Source organism: Elephantulus edwardii, unplaced genomic scaffold (genome assembly GCF_000299155.1).
Source record: "Elephantulus edwardii isolate Elephantulus edwardi_28Jun2011 unplaced genomic scaffold, EleEdw1.0 scaffold00100, whole genome shotgun sequence".
Classification (NCBI taxonomy): domain Eukaryota; kingdom Metazoa; phylum Chordata; class Mammalia; order Macroscelidea; family Macroscelididae; genus Elephantulus; species Elephantulus edwardii.
In genome coordinates, this window is record NW_006399850.1 from 4,747,207 (window position 1) to 4,769,073 (window position 21,867).

Below are 21,867 nucleotides of genomic sequence, written 5' to 3' on the forward strand. Positions count from 1 at the left end.
AAAAAAAAAAAAATAGGGAAGAAAGGAGGAAGATAAAGAGTTGAACAAAAGATTTCAAAGGGTAGCTCACAAATATAAAGCAAAGTATTATAATGAAATATGCAAAGAGCTGGAGTCAGAAAATCGAAAGGGAAGAACTCACTTGGCATTTCTCAAGCTCTAGTTCAAGCCATAATAAGTTCCAATGCTTAAGGATGCCATGAGCAATATATTGAGATATCCAGGAAGCATCAAAAGAAGATGGAAGGAATAGAGTCAGTCATTGTACCAAAAAGAAGTGGCGGACACAGACCTTTTCAGGAAGGAACATATGATCAACAGGCAGTGATGATGCAGGAGGAAGTTTAAGCTTCTCTGAAGGAATTGGCAAAAAAAAACGAGGCCCCAGGAACTGATGGAATACCAATTAAGATATTTCAGCAAACACATCCATCCTTGGCTGTGCTCATCAGGTACAAGCAGTCAAGATATTGGGAGATAAATAGCTTTGGGGGAATTTACAGTCAGGGATCATTCCAAGTCATGAAAAGCGATGATGCCAGATAAGCCTGAATCAAACCACAGTCTTTCCCATCACCTACTGTGCATCTGGGATCTGGATAATGAATAAAGACGTCAGGAGATGAAGTGATGCCTTTGAGTTGTGGTGTTGGAAAAGAGTGCTTAATATTCTTGGACTGCTAAGAGAACAAGGTCAAAAGAACAAACAGACATGTCTTGGAGAAAATGCAGCCAATATTTCTTGGAGAAAAAGATGGCAGTACTTTGTCTTACGTATTTTGTATGTTAGGAGAGGCTATTACTTGGAAAGGGACCTCATGCTTGGAAAGGTAGAGGGTCAGCTAAAGAGAGGAAGACCCTTGAAGAAGAATTGGTTCAATGGGGCTATGTACTCAAATGTGTTGAGGATGGTAAGGATGATGCAAGAGAGAATAGAGTTCAGATCTATTATTTATAGGGTTTGTTATGAGTCATACTCAACTTGATGCCACTTAACAATAGCGACAACTATAGCTAATAATTGTATATTTTCACGTGTTTGTTAGCTTTAGTAAAGTGTCTATTCGTGTCCTTTGTCTAATTTTTTTTGTTTTAATTTTTTAATTGTGATTTTTGTGAAAGTTTACAGTAAAGTTAGATTTCCATTCATTCATTGATTGATATGTATTTCTCCCTCCTCCTTCCTCAATTCACCCTGTAATGCACTTCTTGTTCTAGATTGTTAATTGTCATGCATATAATGCCTACTCATCCATTGCTTTTAGATAATCTGTTTTTATTTATGCCAGATGATTTATGTTTTATTATTGAAGATTTCTATATATTTTAAAAAATAGTACCTTATAAAATATGTTATTGCCAAGAATCTTTTCCTAATATGTAGTTTGTTCTTTAAACTCTTTTGAAAAAGTCTTTTAATGAGCATGAAAATACTTGATACACTTCAAGTGATTATTAGAGAAAGAGCTACTATGGCTAACAGGTGTTATAACCTAGTACATTTAACATTTAAAAAAAAATACACCTAAAATCTTGATAATCACTGATTCCTTTTAGCAAATGCATTTTATGGATTAAAGAAATATCATTAATGTTTTGTAGCCCAAAATTAGAGATCTCTGTTGGCCTAGTGGCAAGAAGCTGTGCTGCAATCTTGAAGGCACATGGTTTGAGACCACACACTGCTCTGCTGGAGAAGGCTGGGCAATCTTCTCCTGTGCCATTAACTGTCTCTGAAAACCTGCCAGAGGGTCAGCAATGGGTTGGTCTGACTCTATGGTATACAAGACAACAGTCCAAAATTAATGTGTAGCATAGAGTAATATTTTACATTAGAAAGAAATATGTCTGTCTATCTATCTATTATCTATCTATCTATCTATCTATCTATCTATCTATCTATCTATCTAGATTCTTCTTGTAGTGAAATAGCAAATAAAAAAATTTCAACTTTAAAGCAATAATGGGAAATTTTTCTCCTAGAAATTGGATTTTTAATTTTTTCAGTATAAAATGTTACTATAATGTTTGAGAAAAGCAAAATAATTTAAAGATAATTACTACTACACAGAACAAATAAATATGTTAAATGCTCAATTTAATCTCATCTGTATCTTAACATTGCTAAATAGATACCCCCTCACCCCTACCACTGTGCCTATTTCTTGGGAGGAACTGAATAAAGCATTAAGATTATTTGTCTTGTCGCAACTAGATCAACAAAGTGTTGATATTGAACCAACTTTATACCGAGCCCTTTATTAAAATATTCGCTCAAATTGTACCTGCTCCATACAATTACTATATTCCCATGAGATAGATTTCAATAGTACTCATTTTGCAGACACAAAATTGGAGATAAGAACAATTCACAGATACTAGGTACTCATACTATTACCTTGCAGATCAATACAACAGCAGAATTCCTAACAAATCGTGGTGTAATTCATGAGTTTATGGGTCAGAAACAGAATGCAATGAGAGACTATCAATTAGCAATTTCTCTAAACCCTAAGTACTCGCTGGCTTACTTCAATGCAGGAAATATCTACTTTAACCACAGGCAGTTTTCCCAGGTAATGTGAGTTTTCATTAACATTTTCTTTTTGCCTTGAAATGTTTTCTCTTTTTGTGTAGTGTAAAAATATAATGCTTGTATCCCAATAGACAATAGACAATCATTCATTGTGTTGTTGATTGCCATCAAGTCGAGCATGATTCATAGAGACCTTATAAACAAAAGATTTGAAGTCTTTCTGTAATTATTGTTGTTTTTCAAAATTCATAGAGTTTCTAAAGCATATTGTTTAGGAAGTGGATGCCGCTCCTGCTTCCAAAATCATTCATTAGCTCTTATTTGTTTTTTCAAAACATAATGTTATCATTCACACAGATTTATAATTAATTTTTATAAAATTTTATAAAAGAGTATTAATATACTTTTGTAGACTTATTGTACTAATTGTCATCAAGTTTTCAACTCTTCAATTGTCCCATGAACAGTGTTTTGGCATTCTTTAATTCCACTGTTAATAGATTTCCATCATGGAATCCTTCATCTCTTACTTTCTCATGAGCTTCCTTTATAATATGAAGACTGTCTAAGTATTAGTCCCTTGAGCACTGACCTGGTAATAAAAAGTCTTGGCTTTTATCTGGTTTTGTGTGAACCTAAAGGGCCTCTGGAGGCTTAGTGGTAGAAGCTGTATTGCAATCCTAATGGCATGCCATTCAAATCCATCTGTTGCTCCATGGGAGAAGGATGGACAGTCCCCTCCCATGCAATTTACTGCTTCTGGAAACCCGCTGCAGCGTCAGCTATAAGTCAGTTCTGACTTGATCACAATGAGTTTGAGTCTGAGCTATAACAGAATTCCTATTACCTAGAGATTTAAAAAATAATTTTATTCAAAATTCCTTACATTAACAAAAACCGTTTGAACAAAAATTCAAAGCAGAAAATAATTTAGTCTTGAAAGAGATAAAATACCTAACAAATCCCATATAACTGTCAATGTACCAGAATTACAAAAGTTAAGCTCTTAGCTGCAAAAACCAAAAGGTGTGTGGTTTGAACCCATCTAGCATCCCAGAAAGAGAAAGATCTGGTGATCTGATAATATAAAGATTATTGCCTAAGAAATGGAACCATTTGTACTCAGTCAGGTGTCACTCTCTTTCATAATCTACTTGATTATATCGAATAACATGAGACTATCTGGGTAGAAGGCACAGATGGAGAGGAAAAATGGTTGTAAGGAGCAAACTCTAGGTTAATACCAATGTTTAGAAATAGTGCAGAAATGTGGCACCGGAAACTGGTTTGTTGCTGTTCAGATTCACTTTACAAAAAAAATTGTTGTTACATTTCTGTTTATCTCTTACCTCCTCATTACAATTAATGAGGTTTTAAGGTCAGAGACCATACTCTAGCCTCTTTCACTTAGTTTTCTTGCTCAAAAACTTGTCTATTTCCATGGTGCCAGCATTTTAACCCTCAATATCTATCATAGATCGAAACAATCCTTCAGACAGAACAAGGAGATGTTATGAGCTTTTATATCAGAGAAGGTGTGAATTAGGGTTGCGTCCTTTCACCCTGTTTACTTAATCTGTGTGCTGAGCAAATAGAGAAGTTGGATTACATGAAGAAGAAAACGGGACCAGGATTGCAGGAAGAAGCACTCAACCTGCAACCGTGCAGATCACACATTCTTGCTTGCTAAGAGTGCAGAAGAAAGAGACATTTCCTGACGAAGATCAAACACTTCAGCCTTCCATATGAATTACACCTGAACATAATGAAAACAGAAGTTGTCACAGCTGGTGCAATAAGCAACATCATGATAAAATGAGGAAAGACTGAAGTTGTTAAGGCTTTCATTTTACTTTAACCTGTAAATTAGTTTTCATGAAAGCAGCACTCAGGACCTGAAACGGCTTATTGCATTGGACAAATCTGCTGTAACATCCTCTGTAAAGTGTTAAATGACAAAGGTATCACTGTCAGGATCAGGGTACAGCTGATTGAAGCGGTGGGATTTTTTTCAGTTGCTTCATGCACATGCAAAATCTGAGCACTAAATAAGGAATACAAAAGAAAAATGCATACCTTTGAATTAGAGTAATGATGTTGGTGAACAGTATTGAATATTTCTGTCAGAAGAAGCAAATCTGTCTTGGAAGAAATAGAGCCAGGATGCTCTTTGGAGGTAAGCATGGCGAAACTTTGTATTACATATTTTGGTTGGGCAGACCAATCCCTGGAGGACCACAACAAGCAAAGGAGAGAATCGGGAAAAAGAAGAAGATTTAGAATCCCGAAAACACTCGGTTCCAATCCACCAGCTGCTCCGCGGAAGGAGGATGGCAATCTCCTCCCATGCGATTAACTGCCTCTGATACAAGCCGCTGGAGGTTCACTATGGGTTGGTTCCGATTCTATGGTACACAACAACAATAGAAGATGGTGTAACACATTGGCTGCAACAATTCTAAATAATGCCAGCAATAAAATACTACTCCATACAGGGAGGCCCTTTCTCCCATCTTCTCGTACACGACGAGAAGTTGTGGCTGTTAAGTGCCGTGGAGTTGATATCAACTAAAGTTGGCCCCGTAGAATAAAGCACACCCTGATCCTGTACCATCCACATAGGAGGAATGGCATCCTTGTATGAAGGAGTATTTTCCTGCTGATATTGTTTAGGATTGATGACCTATGGTGATGATAAGAAAACAAAACTAATGATAATAATAATAAATGTGGCTTTATAAAAATTTTCTCTCTATATAATGCCCCCCCATTCCATATTCTGTGCTTTGAAAGGCTTCTACTGACCCTTTTGGTACCAAGTGACCTTTCTTTTAAATTAAAAGTGCTTTAAATTTCTGATTAAATGTACCCAATGGTTTTTATTTTAAATTTATTATTAATTTCAATGAAAATTTACAGAGACTTTGGATTTCCATTCATTCATTGTTTCACTTTTCTCACCTCCCAGCCCTTCCCCCCCCCCAGTACACTACCCTCTTGGAAAAGTAAAAGAATTCTTCTTCCACTGTTTTACAATCCCTCCCCCGAGGTCCACTCCACTATACAGCCTTCGTTCTGGACTCTTGTCATGACAAAAATACCTAATCACGTATCCCTTTTAAACAGTGTTCTTCCCATCATCTGTTTCAATGCTGTATACATTATTGAACCCATCTTTCTCAGTCTACCCCCAACCCCGAGGTCAGTCCTGTTTACAAAAGTGGCACCATGCAGTATTTGTCCTTTTGTGACTGAGATACTTCACTTAGCATAATGTCCTCTAGAGTCACCCATTTTGAAGACTATTGCATGAGTTCCTTGTCTTTCAATGCAGCATAGTATCCCATTGTGTGAATATACCACAGCTTCTCTAGCCATTCGTTTGTTGATGGGCACTTAGGTTGTTTCCAACTCCTTGCTTTTGTGAACAAAGCCGTGATAAACATGGGTGTGCATATATCTGCTTGAGTGTCAGTTATAGTCTCTTTGGGGTATATTCCCAGTAGTGGAATTGCTGGGTCAAATGGTATCATTATTGGCGACTTTTTGAGAAAGCGCCACACCGCCTTCCACAGTGGTTGCACCGTTTTACACTCCCACCAACAGCGAATCAGGGTTCCAGTTTCTCCACAACCTCGCCAGCCATGTGTTGCTTGCTGTTCTGTTAAATTTTGCTGTTCTTACTGTGGTAAGATGATATTTCGGAGTTGTTTTGATGTATCCAAGTTTTTATCTTCATGTTTAATAGGCTGGTGATTACTTCTCAAAAGCTTTACAGTTTGATCCAGGAGATGAGAATGCTTTCATGAATCGAGCTGTTACAAATATAATATTAAAGAAATATGAAGAAGCAAAAGAAGATTTTACAAATTTGGTTGATATTTGTCCTTTTTGGGCTGCAGCATATTTTAACAGAGCAAATTTCTACTACTGTTTAAAGCAATACGAAATGGCTGAGGCTGATCTTACTAAAGGTATCTTGCAATTTCTTAATAGAATTACTTGTTGATGTGTTTCTTTTTAGGCTAAAAAAGGAGAAAACCAACAGGTCATTTACCTTGGTAACCTGCATAAAAATTTTGCTTTTTCCATAATGTATTTAGTGCAATCCATCTAGATTCCTATGTGTAATAAAATATATCTTAAAATTTTGGTAAGCTGAGCTATAGAGAATTATGAGAAATTCTGTACAAATAAGCCTTTCAAAGAACTACAGTTCTTTATTGCTTCAAGTCATTATTATTGGAAAAATGAAGTATTCTTAACTAAATTACTTTGTACATTGAAAGAAAAAGTTTTCAAATAGGTAATATTCAAGTTTTGGTCTTAGACAGTTTTGTTTTTAAAAACAAGACTACTTTGCAAGTGGTGTAGTGCATTAGACTGTTAACTGGAAGGTTAGCTGCTATGCAGGAAAAAGATGAACTGTCTTCTGGAAAGATTTATAGCCTCAGAAACCCAGTGGAGGGTGGCTGTAGCTGGAGACTACAAGATGGTATGGATGCAATGAGAGTGACTTAGATTTGAGAGAATAAAACATGTCTTGACATTTATTTTCTTCTTTTGCAGCTCTGTCTTTGAAGCCTGCTAATGCTTTAGCATATACTTTTAGAGCAGAAGTTCGTGGTAAAATAGGTTTGATTGAAGAAGCTATGGCAGACTATAAGCAAGCCCTTGATATTCAAGAACATGTCTCAGCTATATGATTACACAGAATACAATTTCTGTAGTACCTTTCACAGCTGTTCTTCCTGAAATGAAAACAGATTTGCTGTTTAGAGATTGCACAATCTTGATTGTTGTATTCATAACACTTATCTAAATCTAAATAAAAACAAATGTGGAGCTGATGACTACAATGAAACAGAAGTTTATTTATTTCTATCACATTTTGAGCAATATATGAGCAATGATGGCCTAGTCACATACTTGGAATAGTCTGTAGAGAATTGCACTGCTAACACAAAGGCAGCACATCTCTGATGATTCTAATCCACTGGTGATTCCATAGGAGAAGAACAGGCTGCCTCTTCCTGTGTGATTTGCAGCCTCCAAAAACTCACTGAAGGGTTAGCTATCAGTTGGTGCTGACCTGATGGTAATGAGTTTAAGTTTTTTAAAAAATACATATACAGGCTTGGATTCATCTGGTACTCGTATCTTTCCAACAGAGACATACTTTCCTCTTTATATGCTGTCTTTCTATCAGGGTAATGACAGGAATATTTTTGAGGACTGCATTTCTTTGATATCATTCCCTCTACCTTTTTATTACACATTTTAGAAACACATGTAAAAAGCTGTAAACATTTTCAGGAGACCCTGAGCGATAAAAATCGTTATATATTCATCACTAACCATAAAGGTTTGGGGTTCTAGTCCAACAAGATACCACTCAAAAATTTGTTGATGTGCTTCTCAAGGGTCATAGCCTTAAACACTCTACAGAGTGCAGTTCTCCTTGGCATCACATGGAACTGCTATGACCTAGTTTTGACTCTATGGCAATGGGTATGGTTTTAATTTTATTTTTTATAGAATGCCCCTGAGACATCATTGAGTGCAGGCTTTGGATTTTTATGCTGTTTTGATTTGTTTCACTTGGTTTATTTTCCTTCTTCGTTTTATTTCTAGTCTACCTCTAACTTCTCAAAGACCTATTTGTACTGGAATCAGGCATTTTGGAAAGAAATGTTCTGTTTCTACCTACCAAGATTCCTTGGTATGTAGTTTGTTTTATCAAGTTTTCCCAATAAAAAGTTGATTTTTTAAAAAAAAGAAAATTTTTATTTTATACTGGTTTACTTACAAAATTTGTTAGTTTTCACACTGGATCTTTCCCATTTCCTTTACTTACCTCTCCCTCTACCCACCAAATTGTAAAACCTACCCATCCTCACCTCTCTATTCATACCATCCTCACCTTGGATCCTCATATACCTTTTACTATAGTTATCTTTCTATTTCTACAATAATGATTTTCTACAGTATTTATATAGAGATAGAGATAGATAGATAGAGATAGAGATATATCTTACACTAGTCCTTATGGGACTGAGCTAGAAAGTTGATTCAAATGTGTAAGCCACTACAGAGGGTTTAAGACTAGGATAATTTTCTTGGTGTAATTTGTGAGGTCAGATGAAGATTGAATCATCATCTCTAGCAAGTTATTTCAATTGGTGACTGGTAGGTTTACGGAGTTTCCAGAACCTTTAATCCCAGCTTCAGCCAGAAATGTGATTTAAATCAACTTGTACCAACAGCCCTGCAAATGCCTGACTTAACTCTTGTAAGTTACTTTCCCCCTTAATCTCTATTCTCTCCTCCTCTTGTCTTCACCATGCCATCTTGTGTCTTCTTTATCATCTGTGGATAGTCTTTTTCATCAAAATAAGATAAGGAAAGAAGCACAAGACATGAAAAACCTTCCCCTAGTATTGATTAATTTTCCTATGTACAATGGTGTAAAAATGTCCCTATTGCACTAATGAGAGAATAAATGATAAAAAACCTCTTTGTCATCAAGTGAGAACTGATTGATAATTGACCCTCAGGGGAAGTTACCCATTTTTTTTCTGGTGGATTCAAACCACCAAATAAGTGTGGCCTTTAGATTAGTAGCATAGTTCACTTTAGACTTATGCTGCCAGAGCTTCCTTGAGAGAATGGAGAGAAATATTCAGGGATCTGATGGCCATTCTCTTTCTCTCCCTCATATTCATTCTCTCTCTCTCTCTCTCTCACACACACACACATACACACACACACACACACACACACACACACACACACACACACACACTCTCACTCCCACACACCCACGCAGCCACCCACTCCATTGTTTCATGTTTCTTTGATTTTTGAAAATGAAGATTATGTTCTACCTTATTTTCTCTCCTCCTCTTTGAAATTCAGTAGATGACCAATAAATTATTGTTGTTGTTTGTTGTTATATGCCATCGAGTTGCCTGCAACTCATAGCTATGAAACTTCTCACATCCTGAGCCAATCTGATCATCTACAACAGACTTAATCCCATTCCTCCAATCACTGAATGAATCCATCTCATCGAGGGTCTTCTTCTCCTGTGCTGTTCCTCCACACATAATGTCCCTCTCCAAGGACTGGTCCCTCCTGGCCACATGCCCAAAGTATGTCAGACAGAGCCTCAAAATCCTTGCCTCCAGGGAGCAGCCTGGTTTCAGCCTCTCCAGGACAGGCCTGTATGTTTTCCTGGCAGTCCACAGTATGTTCAACACTCTTCTCCAGGACCACAACTCAAAGGCATCAATCCTTTCTCTATCATCTTATGAGCTCTGGTGACCTAGTGAAAAGAAGCTGCATCGCAATCCTGATGACACATGGTTTGAAGCTACTGCTGCTCTGTAGTAGAAGGATGAGAATTCTCTTCCCATGTGATTAATTGCCTCAGAAAACCTGCCCAAGGGTCAGCTATGGGTCGGTTCTGACTCTACAGTACACAACAACAACAACAAAATCCTTAGTTATTGTCCAGCTTTCAGATGCATACCAAGTAATTGTGAAGACCATGGCCTAGATCAGGCACACCTTTATCTCTAGACTGACACCATTGCTCTTCAATACTCTAGAGAGGTCCCTGACAGCATTGGAAACACAATTCGTCTTTTGATTTTCTGACTGCTGGTACCAAGAGTATTGATTATTGAGCCAAGCAAGGTGAAGTTATGAACGATCTCAATTCCTTCTACATCAGGTAATCTATAGTGTTACACTTTAAATGGTTGGAAATCTAGGTAGCTTAAAGTTTTTACTGTTTTTGTTTAGCTGAATTATCTAGTCATACTAATTTGTATCTTAAAACTAATTGTTGACACTTTATGCATTTTCCATATAATGATCAATTATCTATTTTTTATGGATAAAATATCAACTTCCTTTGATCATGTCTAATTAGCTTTGAAGTCTTTTTATAATATGATGAAAGGTGATTGTCAAAAGCAAGATATAAATAGTAATGTCATTTAAACTTTATTTGATTTTTTGTTTTAAAGAAGAAGGAAAGTTAGTGGTGGGTAATGTTATTTTGTTGTTGTCGTCATGTGCTGTCGAGTTGCCTGCGACTCATAGGGACCCTATGTTCAACAGCTCTGAACCCTGCTCTATTCTGAGCCAAACCCACCATCTCCAACACACCTACCTCCATTACTCCAGTCACTTGAGTCAATCCATCTCACTGAGGGTCTTTCCGTCCTGCACTATAATGTTGAAGGAGAGATAGGAAAAAAAGTTATTAAAATACTTAAAATTTTATGATGGTAGACACATTTATGAAAGAATATTAAGTGTTACCACCCTTTTAGAATTTCATTCCCTGCCTTCACATATGCTCCATGGCAACTTTAATGGTTCCTTTTCTGATAGTCTTATCAGCTGTCTTATTTACATTCTTCAATAAAACTCTAGGCAATCATTACTTATAGTATTATTATTTCTGTATTTTGGATATCAAATATTTTTTAAAGACATACAGAAAAGTTTAACTGAATTTTCTGCAAATTTTGTCATATTGTCTCAGTGAATGCTTCATTGTCAATAAATGCTCCACTCTAACCTACTAAAAATATTTCTTCAAAATAGCTCATAGTTTTAACAATTTATTTCAAAAGAAGGAATTGGTGAGAATAAATACCTAAATATTGTTCATTACTTTTCCCCCCTTGTTATGTACCATTGAGTCAGATCTGACTGGCACAGGAGGAGATTGCCCCTCCTTCTCCACCAGAGGATCTGGTGGGTTCAAATCACACCTTTGAAATTGCAGTGGAACTTCTTGCCACTAGGCCGCTAGAGCTCCCTAATATCTAATTATTGATCATTTATTCTTATTCTACCCCAAACAATCTCTATCTAACAATATTGCTTACATTACTTTTTTTAAAAGCAGTGTATTCCATAAGATCTTACTCCTGGAGGTCCTCCAATGTCATGGAAATGTTTTGTTAATCAATGTTTTAGAATCATTGATTTCCCAAAATAACAAGAAACTTAAAGACCATCTTCTGTGAGATCCCAGGCAATATTCAGCAATTTTTCCTCTTTGCCTACCTCAATCTTTGCCTAAATTTTTGAAGAATGGATTCCAATTAAGCCAAGAAAAAGGCTGAGATTTTCTTGCTATATATCTCCACAACACTACTGCTTGCTTATTCTTTTGAATCATCCAGCTGGTCACCCAAACAGAGTATTCTTTCACTAAAGCTTAGTCTTAGAAAAATGAAATTAGGAAAAATTGATATGCAATGGTTGATATCAGTCTATTGTAAAAATGACCCTGTGGGTTAGTCAGCAAGTGGGTCTAGAATCATGATCAGTATCTTATAGTAATCATTATCATTGGATGATGCTGCAACAATCAAACTGCAGCCCAATCAAGCATAGACAATACAAGACTATTCCATTAAAGATCTGTCCTTTTTTTAAAGAAATGTATCAATTGTGGGGCATAATGTGTGCTGGATCTTGAATGGGGAGGGAATCAGTAGACTAAGACAGTTCCTGGTTCTGTTTGCTGAAGAGGTGCTTTAAGTGGTGGATAAGAAGAGTTCTACCGTAGACCTCCTAACAGTAAAATTCCATAGCTTATGTAAAGTGGCCTGTTGCTGTAGTTCAACTCCAGTGACTCATTAAGGCCGTTCAGCTGATTTCCCTCCCCTCTAATCCTATTCGAGACGCCTTATAATACTAAAGAATACTTTAGTCTTCCACATGGGCATAAAGAATAATGTCGTTGTTAGGTGCCGTCAAGTCATGGATGACTCAGAGTGACCACATGAATGATAGACCTGAACACTTGTGTAACTTTCACCATTTCTCCAAGTTCATAGGGTTTCCAGAGACGAACTACTTTAGAAGTGGATGCCATTCCTGCTTCCAAGTTATTTTAATTGGGAAGCTCCACCAAATACTGTCCACCATGGGTAACCATTATTGCATTCGACACATTAGTGTCACAGTGTTCAGAATCACAGCAACCACAAGTGACCTCTGTACAACAAATGGACAGACCATGCTATACCACTTAGAAGAATGTTTGAACAAAAACAATTAAATCCAGGCCTGAGGGCCTCAGATTACAATCACCCACTTTTGGCTTGATAGCATCACTTTCTGTCCACTCGGCCAACTGATGGTTTCTGGGCAGTTTAAATGGTTTGCACTCTAGTGGGTCAGGAGTTGTGCTGTTAACCTAAAGGCAGGCTAGTTGATTTAACAGTGGCTCTGAAGGGAAAAGATAAGCAATCTTCTCCCATATGATTTACAGCCTCTGAAAATCCACTGGGGGGTCAACTATGAGTCAATTTTGACTCTGCACCAAATACTAACTAGGAAGTTGGGGTTTCTAACTAGCATGCAGTTACACACACACACACACACACACACACACACACACACACACACAATCTAAAAGTCTGGTGATGTTCTCTAAAGATTAGATCCCAGGAAAACTGAAGGAACTTGGTTCTACTCTGTTACAGGTGGGTTTTCCATGAGTCACAAATACATGGAAAAATTATTATAAATTAATTATACATATATAGATTACATGTATAATATTTTCACAAAAGATGTTATTTTCCTACACCAACTTTTAACTACGAGGAGAATGGATTGATCATGTATGTACTGTTGGTGTCTAGAGAGGACTCTGAGCTTGATCTGATGGGGCAGGAACCCTTCAGATGTTGAAAAGCATTGAGTCTCTCTTTATAATGTGGTATCTCTTAGGAAAGAGCTAGCCTTCAAAATCATCTTTCTCAGAAAGGCACATAATGACCATAGATACCTTAAGATTTGTGTCATAAAATTGATAGATGATGGTTAAAACAAAGTTTACAATGATTATGTATTTTTTTAATCCTACTTTGGAGTTGAGCACAACCCAAAATATGGCGATAGTCATTGAAATTTCCAATTAAAATAAAAAATGTGCAAAAGAATCAAGATAACAGTTTTCATAGTCATCTGATTTTGCTTAATCCAACTCCAATTGGTTAACACAGTTTGCTTTATTTCTACAATGTAGGTTTTCATCGTTGGGTACGTTAAAGAACTAGTCTTAACTTGACTACTTACGTCTAAGACCAAAGGAAAATAGCTCTAAATTTTTTTCATCTAAACTATTTTTGCATATTTCTCCCTTAAGTAATTTAAAGAGGATCTGTGTGTGGCTTGATAATTTTGTTTGGTTTGTATGAAAAAATAGAAACTAGGATATGGGTAAGATTTTATGGTACAATATTAAGTAATTGACAATGTCAAGAATTTTATTTTACTTGGATCCACAAATTATACTCATGTAACCAGGACTCAAGAAATCAAAGATGTCTTGCTTTGGGGCAAATCTACTGCCAAGGACCTCTTAAGGTGCTGAAGAGCAAGCATGCTAGTTTAAAGACTAAGGTGCACCTGACCCAAACAATGCTAATTTCAATTGCTTTCAATGGCTTGAAAACTTGACAGTAAATAAGGAATATTATAGAGGAATTGATACTTTTGAACTGTAATGTTGCTGAAGAGCATTGGTAAATCATGGCTTGTGGAAAGAACAAACCAACCTGCTTTAATGGAAACCAGATTGTTTCTTAAAAGGATTATGAGACTGTCTCACATACCATGCACATATTATCAAGAGAGGTCAGTCCTTGGAGAAATACATCATGCTTGAAAAAGTAGATGTTCAACAGAGATGAAGATTCTTGCAGAGATGTATTGATACAAGAATGAGTGGCCTTAAACACAGCAGAGATTTTGAGAATGAGACAGCATTTCATTCTATTGTGCATAGGGTTATTATGCTATGGAGTGAAGGTAATGGCACCTAACAACAATATGTGATAGTGTTCTGCCTGTTATAAAGTAGTGACTTTTTTAAAAAACCTAGTAATCAATCATAATATTATGTATTTATTAAGTTGGAAAACCATCACTTATATTCCTCTTTGCTTTATAAGCAAGGGAGAATAAAAGTCTCTCTCTCTGGAATTTGAAAGCCAAGATAAAAATTCAAGTGTTGTAGTTAAAGCTTCTTTCCTTGAAAGCAGTAGTGCAGTGACTTCATTAAAGTTTTGGAGTCCTATTCAGAAAACATACAAATTCTAAAGTTGAACTCTGTGCCTGTGTAATGTGGGGGACATCTCTACACAATTTCTCTGGTGTAATTTGCGCTGAATAATGTATGAGTTGTGTAATAGCTCTGCAGAGCACCCTCATCTTCACAGAGCACCAGCTTTTCTGGTATTGCATCTTGAGCTTTCAATTTTTATCTGTGGGGTTTTTTTTTTTTCTCTTTATTGCATCTTTGGTAGTTGAAAGGAAAAGGTAGGGCAAGAAAGTTTGAGAATAGAAAATCTTTGGGATTTAGGAAATATACTGGAATTTTCATTGTATCTTGGTTGGAAAAATGATTTACTTTTTTTGAAAGGTATACACAGCAAATATATATCAATTAAATAACTTTTACACGTACAATTTAGTAATATTGGTTACATTCTACCAAGTTGTGCTACCTTTTTTTATATAATTTTAAAAGTTGTTTTACTATCATCAAGTACAAAATCCCTGCCCTTGAAGCTTCTTCTGTATTCCTATCTTCAGTCTGATCTCATGACATGAATCCGGTGCTCAACACACACATATCTTTCTAACTAACCTAAACTGCTATTATTTGATACTCACTTCCAGAGCACATATATGAAAATTGGAATAATACAGAAAAAAAAATAGTGTGACCCTATGTAAGGATGACAACAAATCTGGTAGCCTAATGGGCAAGGAGTTATGCTGCATGCCTGAAGGTAGGTGGTTCAAATCCGCCAGCTGCTCCACAGGAGAAAGATGTACAGTTTCTCCTGTGCAATTTATACCCTCTGAAAAACTGCTGGGGGGTTAGTTATGAGTCAATTTTGACTTATGGGACATAACAGAAACTGTTGTATGGTTTAAAGGTGACTTCAGGGGATCGTTTTGGTTTAAGATTTAAAGATATCTCAAGGCAATAGTTTCTCAGGTGAAGAGAAGTTATTCACCCTCAATGGCTATAAAAAGTCTGAATTCCTGAGAATCTGAATTTCTATCCAATAGAAAATGTATTTTCTCTAGGCTTCCTAAAACTAGGGTGTCTTTATCCTTAGAACACTGTCTGTGTTGCCAAAGAGTATAAATTTTACTTGAAGTATTAGAGGAAAAGTCAGTAGCAGGCACATTAGGGAAAGGAGAAGGAGAAATGTAACCAATTTAAGAGGAAAGCATTTTTATGTAAAAGGTTCGCCTGTGCCATGGAGTAAAATTTTAATAGTTTTTCATGGTAAGGCTCCGAAGTCTGAACACATTTTTTTATTTTTTCTAGATGCTTTGCAATGTGCTATGGATGCATGGAGGCCAAATTCACTTAATCCCCTCTTGATGATCACAAGATAACCGCAGCATCCACCACCGCCATCACCGTCACTACAACTGTCACTTCCATTACCATGATCACCATTAACACTATCACCAACATCACTACCACTGCTACCATCACCATCAACATCAGCACCACCACCACAATCACTACCACCTCCATGACCACCACCACAACAGCAGCAACACCACTGCTTCTTGAGGCTCCCTCTATACCAGGGGTTCACTAACTCCTTACTGTTGTTGTTCAATGTCAACCAAAACTCAGAGTTACCCTATGAACAACGGCTCTGAACTTTGCCCTATTGTGAGACAACTTCACCATCTCCGACATACCTGACCCCACAACCACAGTCACTGTGTCATCGAGGGTCTTCCTCTTTTGTGCTGACCTTCTTCTCTTCCAAACATGATCTCCTTTTCCAAAGACTGGTTCCTCATGACAACATGGCCAAAGTAAGTGAGACAGAGTTTCAAAATTCTTGTCTCCAAGGAGGTTTCATCCTCTCTCCAGGAAAGACCTATTTATTCTTTTAGTAGTTTATCAGTTCAATACTCTTCTCCAAGACCACGGCTGAAAGGCTGTCTTCTGTTATCCTTAATAGTTTTCCAGCTCTCAGATGTATAGCAAACAACTGAGAGAACTGTGGATTGGTTCAGGTGCACTTGAATTTCTACAGAACTCTGGAGAGGTCCTTGACACCAGATTTTCCCAATGCAACTTGTCTTTTTATTTCCTGATAGCTATGTTAAGGATCTGAGCAGGTGTGGATCTGAGCAAGATGAGATTATTAACAACATCAATCTTTTGTATCCCTATCACATGATGCTGCCTCTTGGCCTGGTCATGAGAATTTTTATTTTCCTCATGTTGAGATACAGTTTATATTGAAGGCTACAGTCCTTGATCTTCTGCAACAAATGCTTCAAGTCTTCCACAGTTTCGAGGAGCAAGGCTGCGTCATCTGCATAACACAGCTTGTTGATGAGTCTCCCTCCAATCCTGATGTTACATTCTTCTTCCTAAAGTCCGATCTCTTGACTGATCTGTTTAGCATACAGATTGAAAAAAATATGGAGGATGGATACATCTTTGATGCACTCCTTTTTTGTATATAGTGTGGCTGAGAGTTCTAAGGCATTGGATTTAAGCTCCAGTCTCTTTGGAGGTGTGGGTTTTGAATCCCATCACTACCAGGATTGACCTCCCTCATGGGCATCAGGATTGGAGTTATACTCATCAACAACCTATGTTATGCAGATGACACAATCGTGCTTGCTGAAACTGAAGACTTGAAGCGCTTGCTGCAGAGGATCGAGGACTGTAGTCTTCAATATGAAGCTTAACATAAAGAAAACAAAGATTCTCACCACTGGGTCAAGTGACAGCACCATAATAGAGGGAGAAGAGATTGAGGTTATTAACAATTATAGATTGCTTGGCTCCACAATCAACACTTTTAACACCAGCTTTCAGGAAATCAAAAGACAAATGCATTGGGAAAATCTGCTGTCAGGGACCTTTTGAGAGGGCTGAAAGGCAATGATGTCAGTATAGAGACTAAGTTATACCTAATCCAGGCCATGGCCTTCACAATTACTTGTTATGCTTCAGAGAGTGGAACAATGACTAAGGATGACAGAAGAATTGATGTCTTCGAGTTGTAATGCTGGAGAAGAGTCTTGAACATACCATGGACTGCCAAGAAAACAAATAAATCTGTCTTGGAGAGAGTGAAACCAAGCCTTTCCTTGGAGGCTAGGATTCCTTCTCACATATTTTGAGCACATGGCCAGGAGAGACCAGTCCTTGGAGAAGGACATAATTTTTCAAAGGATGGAGGGACAGCACAGGAGCAGAAGACCCAGGATGAGATGGATTGATACAACAACTGGGCCTATGGGGGTTGGTGTGTCAGAATCAGTGAGAATGGCTCAGGACAAGACAGGGCTCAGAGATGCTGTATATAAGGTTGCTTGGGTTGCAGGCTACTTAAAGGCACATAACAACGACATATCTGCCTGGTTTATTAACACTTCTGCAGAAGGTGTCAATGTAATTTCTTCTGCTATTAAGGAGTTGTAGGAGACTCATGAAATATTATTCAAAATGGGTGGCCATGGAGGACATTATGCTGAGTGAAATATCTAAGACACAAAAGGACAAATACCGCATAGTTCCACTGTTGTAAAAAGGGAACTAACATCGGGTTTTGGGGGAGACTGAGGAAGATGGGATAAATTACATATACTACATTGAAACAGATGAGAGAGAGAACTATTTAAAAGGGGTATGTGATTAGATATTATTGTCATAACAGGAGTCCAGAACAAAGGCTGCATAGTGGAGTGGACCTGGGGGGAGGGATTGTATAACAATGGAAGAATTTTTCTTTTACTTTTCAAAGAAAAGAGTGAACTGGGGTGGGGGAGGGGACATGGAGAAAAGTGTAACAATGAATGAATGGAAATCCAACGTCTCTGTAAATTTTCATTAAAATTAATGATAATAAAAATTAGTAAAAAAGAAGATGTAGGAGAAAGATAAGGGATAAATATCTTCCCTCCATTTTCTAAAGGGCCAGCTAGGAGTCAGTTCCCATGGTAAAGAAAAATAAAAATAAAAGTTAATACAAACAATTGTTATAAATAGCTGAAGCCTCTCTAGCTGTTGCTCCATTTTACAGATAAGGACATTTTTTTTCAATATTCCACCCAAGAATCTAAGTATAAAAACAGAACACAAGCCAAAAAAGTCAGAGAAGCTTGAGAAATGCCATTTCAGGAATACTTTAGGATAGAACTGCCAACCAAGCACAATAAGAAGTCAATGCATGGGAATTTTTAGGATTCTAGTTTACTTATTCTTGATTGACTAGAGGACTCTTGATGATCTAGTGTACTAGATGTTTGAGCTGCTAACAGAAAGGTGAGTGGTTCAAGACCACCCAAAGCTCATGGAAGAAAAAGAAGATAGTCAGTCCACTCCTGTAAAGATTTGCATCAGTTTTACTTTGCCCTACAAGATCACTATGCATTGGAATTGACTCCATGGCAGTGAGTATTTAGATAGAGTGTAGTCCACTGTTAAAAGTACTTTGAGAAAGTGTTTCTGTTTAAATTTTCAGGTGAAACTTTCCTATCCATCTACATCTATTTTATGGTATATAAAATGCAGAGAACAATAACAACATTAAGTTGCTTACTAAGTGCCAAAATGGTTGCAAATTAATCCACCAACCACTCCTAGGAATGAAGATGAACAAAACAGTTTCTGTAAATATTCCCAGCCTTGGAAAGTCTAAGGAGTCAGTTGTTCTTTGGAACTAAAATACTCCTGAGGATCATGCAAAAGTGGCTAGAATGGCTAGAGAACAGCCAGACTTTCAAACTGGATTTAGAAGAGCCATAGCACCAGAGATGTCATTGCTGATATCAGATGGATCCTGGCCAAAAGCAAAGAATTCCAGAAGAATATCTATTTGTACTTTAATGACAATGCAAGGCACTTGACTGTATAGATCATAACAATTTATGGCTAACATTATAAAGAACGGAAATTCCAGAATGTTTGTGCTCTTGTAAAAACTATACCTAGAGGCATGAGGTTTTTGTATGAACACAGCAAAAGAATGCTACGTGGTTTAAAATTGGGAAAAGTGTATGTCAAGGTTGTATCATTTCTCCATACTTACTTAATCTATATACTAGAAAAAATACCCAAGAAGCCGGACTCTTATGAAGAAAAATGTGACATCAGGATTGGAGTAGCACTAATCAATAACCTTCGTTATGCAAATGACACAAACTTGCTTACAGAAGTGAGGTGGACTTGAAGCACTTGCAGGTCAAACACTGCAGCCTTAAATATGAGTTGCATCTCAACATCAAGAAGATAAAAATCCTTACAACTTCACTGGCAGACAACACCATGATGGAGAAAGGAGTGAGACTGTCAAGGACTTAATCTTATTTGGATTCACAATGAGTACACCTAGTACCAGCAGTCAGAAAGTCAGGACATGTATTGCATTGAGAAAATCTGTAGTCAGAGACCTTTACAAATTATTGAGGAGTAATGATGTCGGTTTGAGGACAAAGATGTACTCAATTCAGGACATGGTCTTTTCAGTCACTTGCGATGCATCTGAATTATGGACAATGACTAAATATGACAGAAGAATTGATGCCTTTGAACTGTGGTGTTTGAGGAGAGTGTAGAAGATCTCATGGACTGCCAGAAGACCAAACATGGTTCTTGGAGAAGGTACAGCTAGAGTGCTCCTTGGAGGCAAAGATGATGAAACTTCATCTCACATACTTCGGGCATGTTGCTAGGAGAGGAGACTCTTTGGAGAGGGACACCATGCTTGGAAAGGTAGAGGGGCAGTGAAAGAACAGCATACCTTCAACCAGATGTTTTGACACAGTGACTGTGGAGATGGGCTTGAATGTGTCAGAGGTTGTGAGGATGGGATGAGATAGGACTGTGTTTAGATCAGTTGTTCATAGGATCATTGTGAATTGTGTGCAATTCTACAATATAGAACAACGACGATTGTTACAGTGAGTGTGTGTGTGTGTGTGTCAAAACATTTCCTGTATGCTTTATATGCATCATCTCTTTAATTTCTATAATTTAGTAACGTTATTATGATAACAAAAACTTGTTAGCAATCATAGAGTTGATTCTGACTCTGTCAGTAACCCTATGTGTAACATAAAGAAACGTTTCTAGGTCCTACATTACCCTAACAGTAGCAGATACTGTGTCAGTCCATTTGCCACACTGCAGCAATCCTGGAAGTTATTTCATCGGCATTTCAAATACCAGCAGGACCACTCAATTACGACAAAGAGGAACTTGACTATCCCTGCTTGTCTCCCTCAAAAATAACCGGTGAAAACTTTATGGACAGTGGCTAAACATCATGAATAATATCCTTAGTTTATAGAGGAGAGGATTGAATGGAGAGACATTAGGCAATTTCCTAAATTCACCCTTCTGTTAAGGATTGAAAGGAGCTGCATTGCCAACTCAAACGCTCCTTGTTGGAATCCACCAAATGCTTCTCAGGATAAAAATGGGCAATTTATTGTCTCTGAAAACCCACGAGAGAGTCAGCTATGAGACAGCTTCCTCTTGATGGCAATGACAAGGAGCTAGACAGTTGCAGCTTCCACTGGACAGGAACTTTATTTTCTAGATATTAAGTCGCTCTGAGATTTATCCTTGAAAGTTCGTAGGGAAAAGAAAGGCACCTCCAAGAGGAAGTGGCTAACGCTGACCTAGCTTTCAAAACAGGACCGGGCTTTAAGAGCAATTTCTGTCATTAAGCTCTCCTGTGACCCACAAGCAATAAGTGACAGTCTTAAAAATGACAACGGCTTATCGAATTCTAGGTCATCAAGCGGGAAGAACTCCTGCAATTTCTCTACACTTGTAATGTCAAGAGGAGTCATACTCAGAGACCTCTGTTATAAGAGAGGAATTGTTTATGGCTATTGATAAATCCATGTGGAACTGTCCATCAAACTTTATGAAATATGTGCGTTACTTAGGTATCAGCTTTCTGGATCTCATTTTCTTTCCAGAGCAGTTAGAATCAAACCTTTTCCATACCGGCTGGTTTCATACTGATAAATATACAGCTGTTTTTCTTTCTTTCTTATCTGTCCTTATTCTTCCACAATTGTCATTGTTTCTCAAAATATGGTTTGTGGTCTATTTGTGTCAAAGATAATTGGAATACTAGTTTAAAAATGCAAATATTGGGCTTTATGTTCATGGAATGAAATCAGAATCACTGGGTGAAGTCAGGAACCTTATTTCTGTAAGTTTCCAAGGAGATTCTATATTGAATATTGAAGCCTGAGAAGGTCTAATC

General features: G+C 37.3%; 1 protein-coding gene across 1 annotated transcript in view; it reads left to right on the top strand.

Annotated features, from left to right (window-relative positions):
* Positions 1-16,209, top strand: part of LOC102862704 — a 135,557-nt gene extending 119,348 nt beyond the window's left edge. Inside the window, exons 20-23 of the mRNA XM_006891584.1 lie at positions 2,406-2,576; positions 6,285-6,510; positions 7,106-7,227; positions 15,994-16,209. Coding sequence (XP_006891646.1) covers positions 2,406-2,576; positions 6,285-6,510; positions 7,106-7,227; positions 15,994-16,209 — 735 coding nt within the window. The remainder of the gene's footprint in view (positions 1-2,405; positions 2,577-6,284; positions 6,511-7,105; positions 7,228-15,993) is intronic.
* The last annotated feature ends 5,658 nt before the right edge of the window (positions 16,210-21,867 follow it).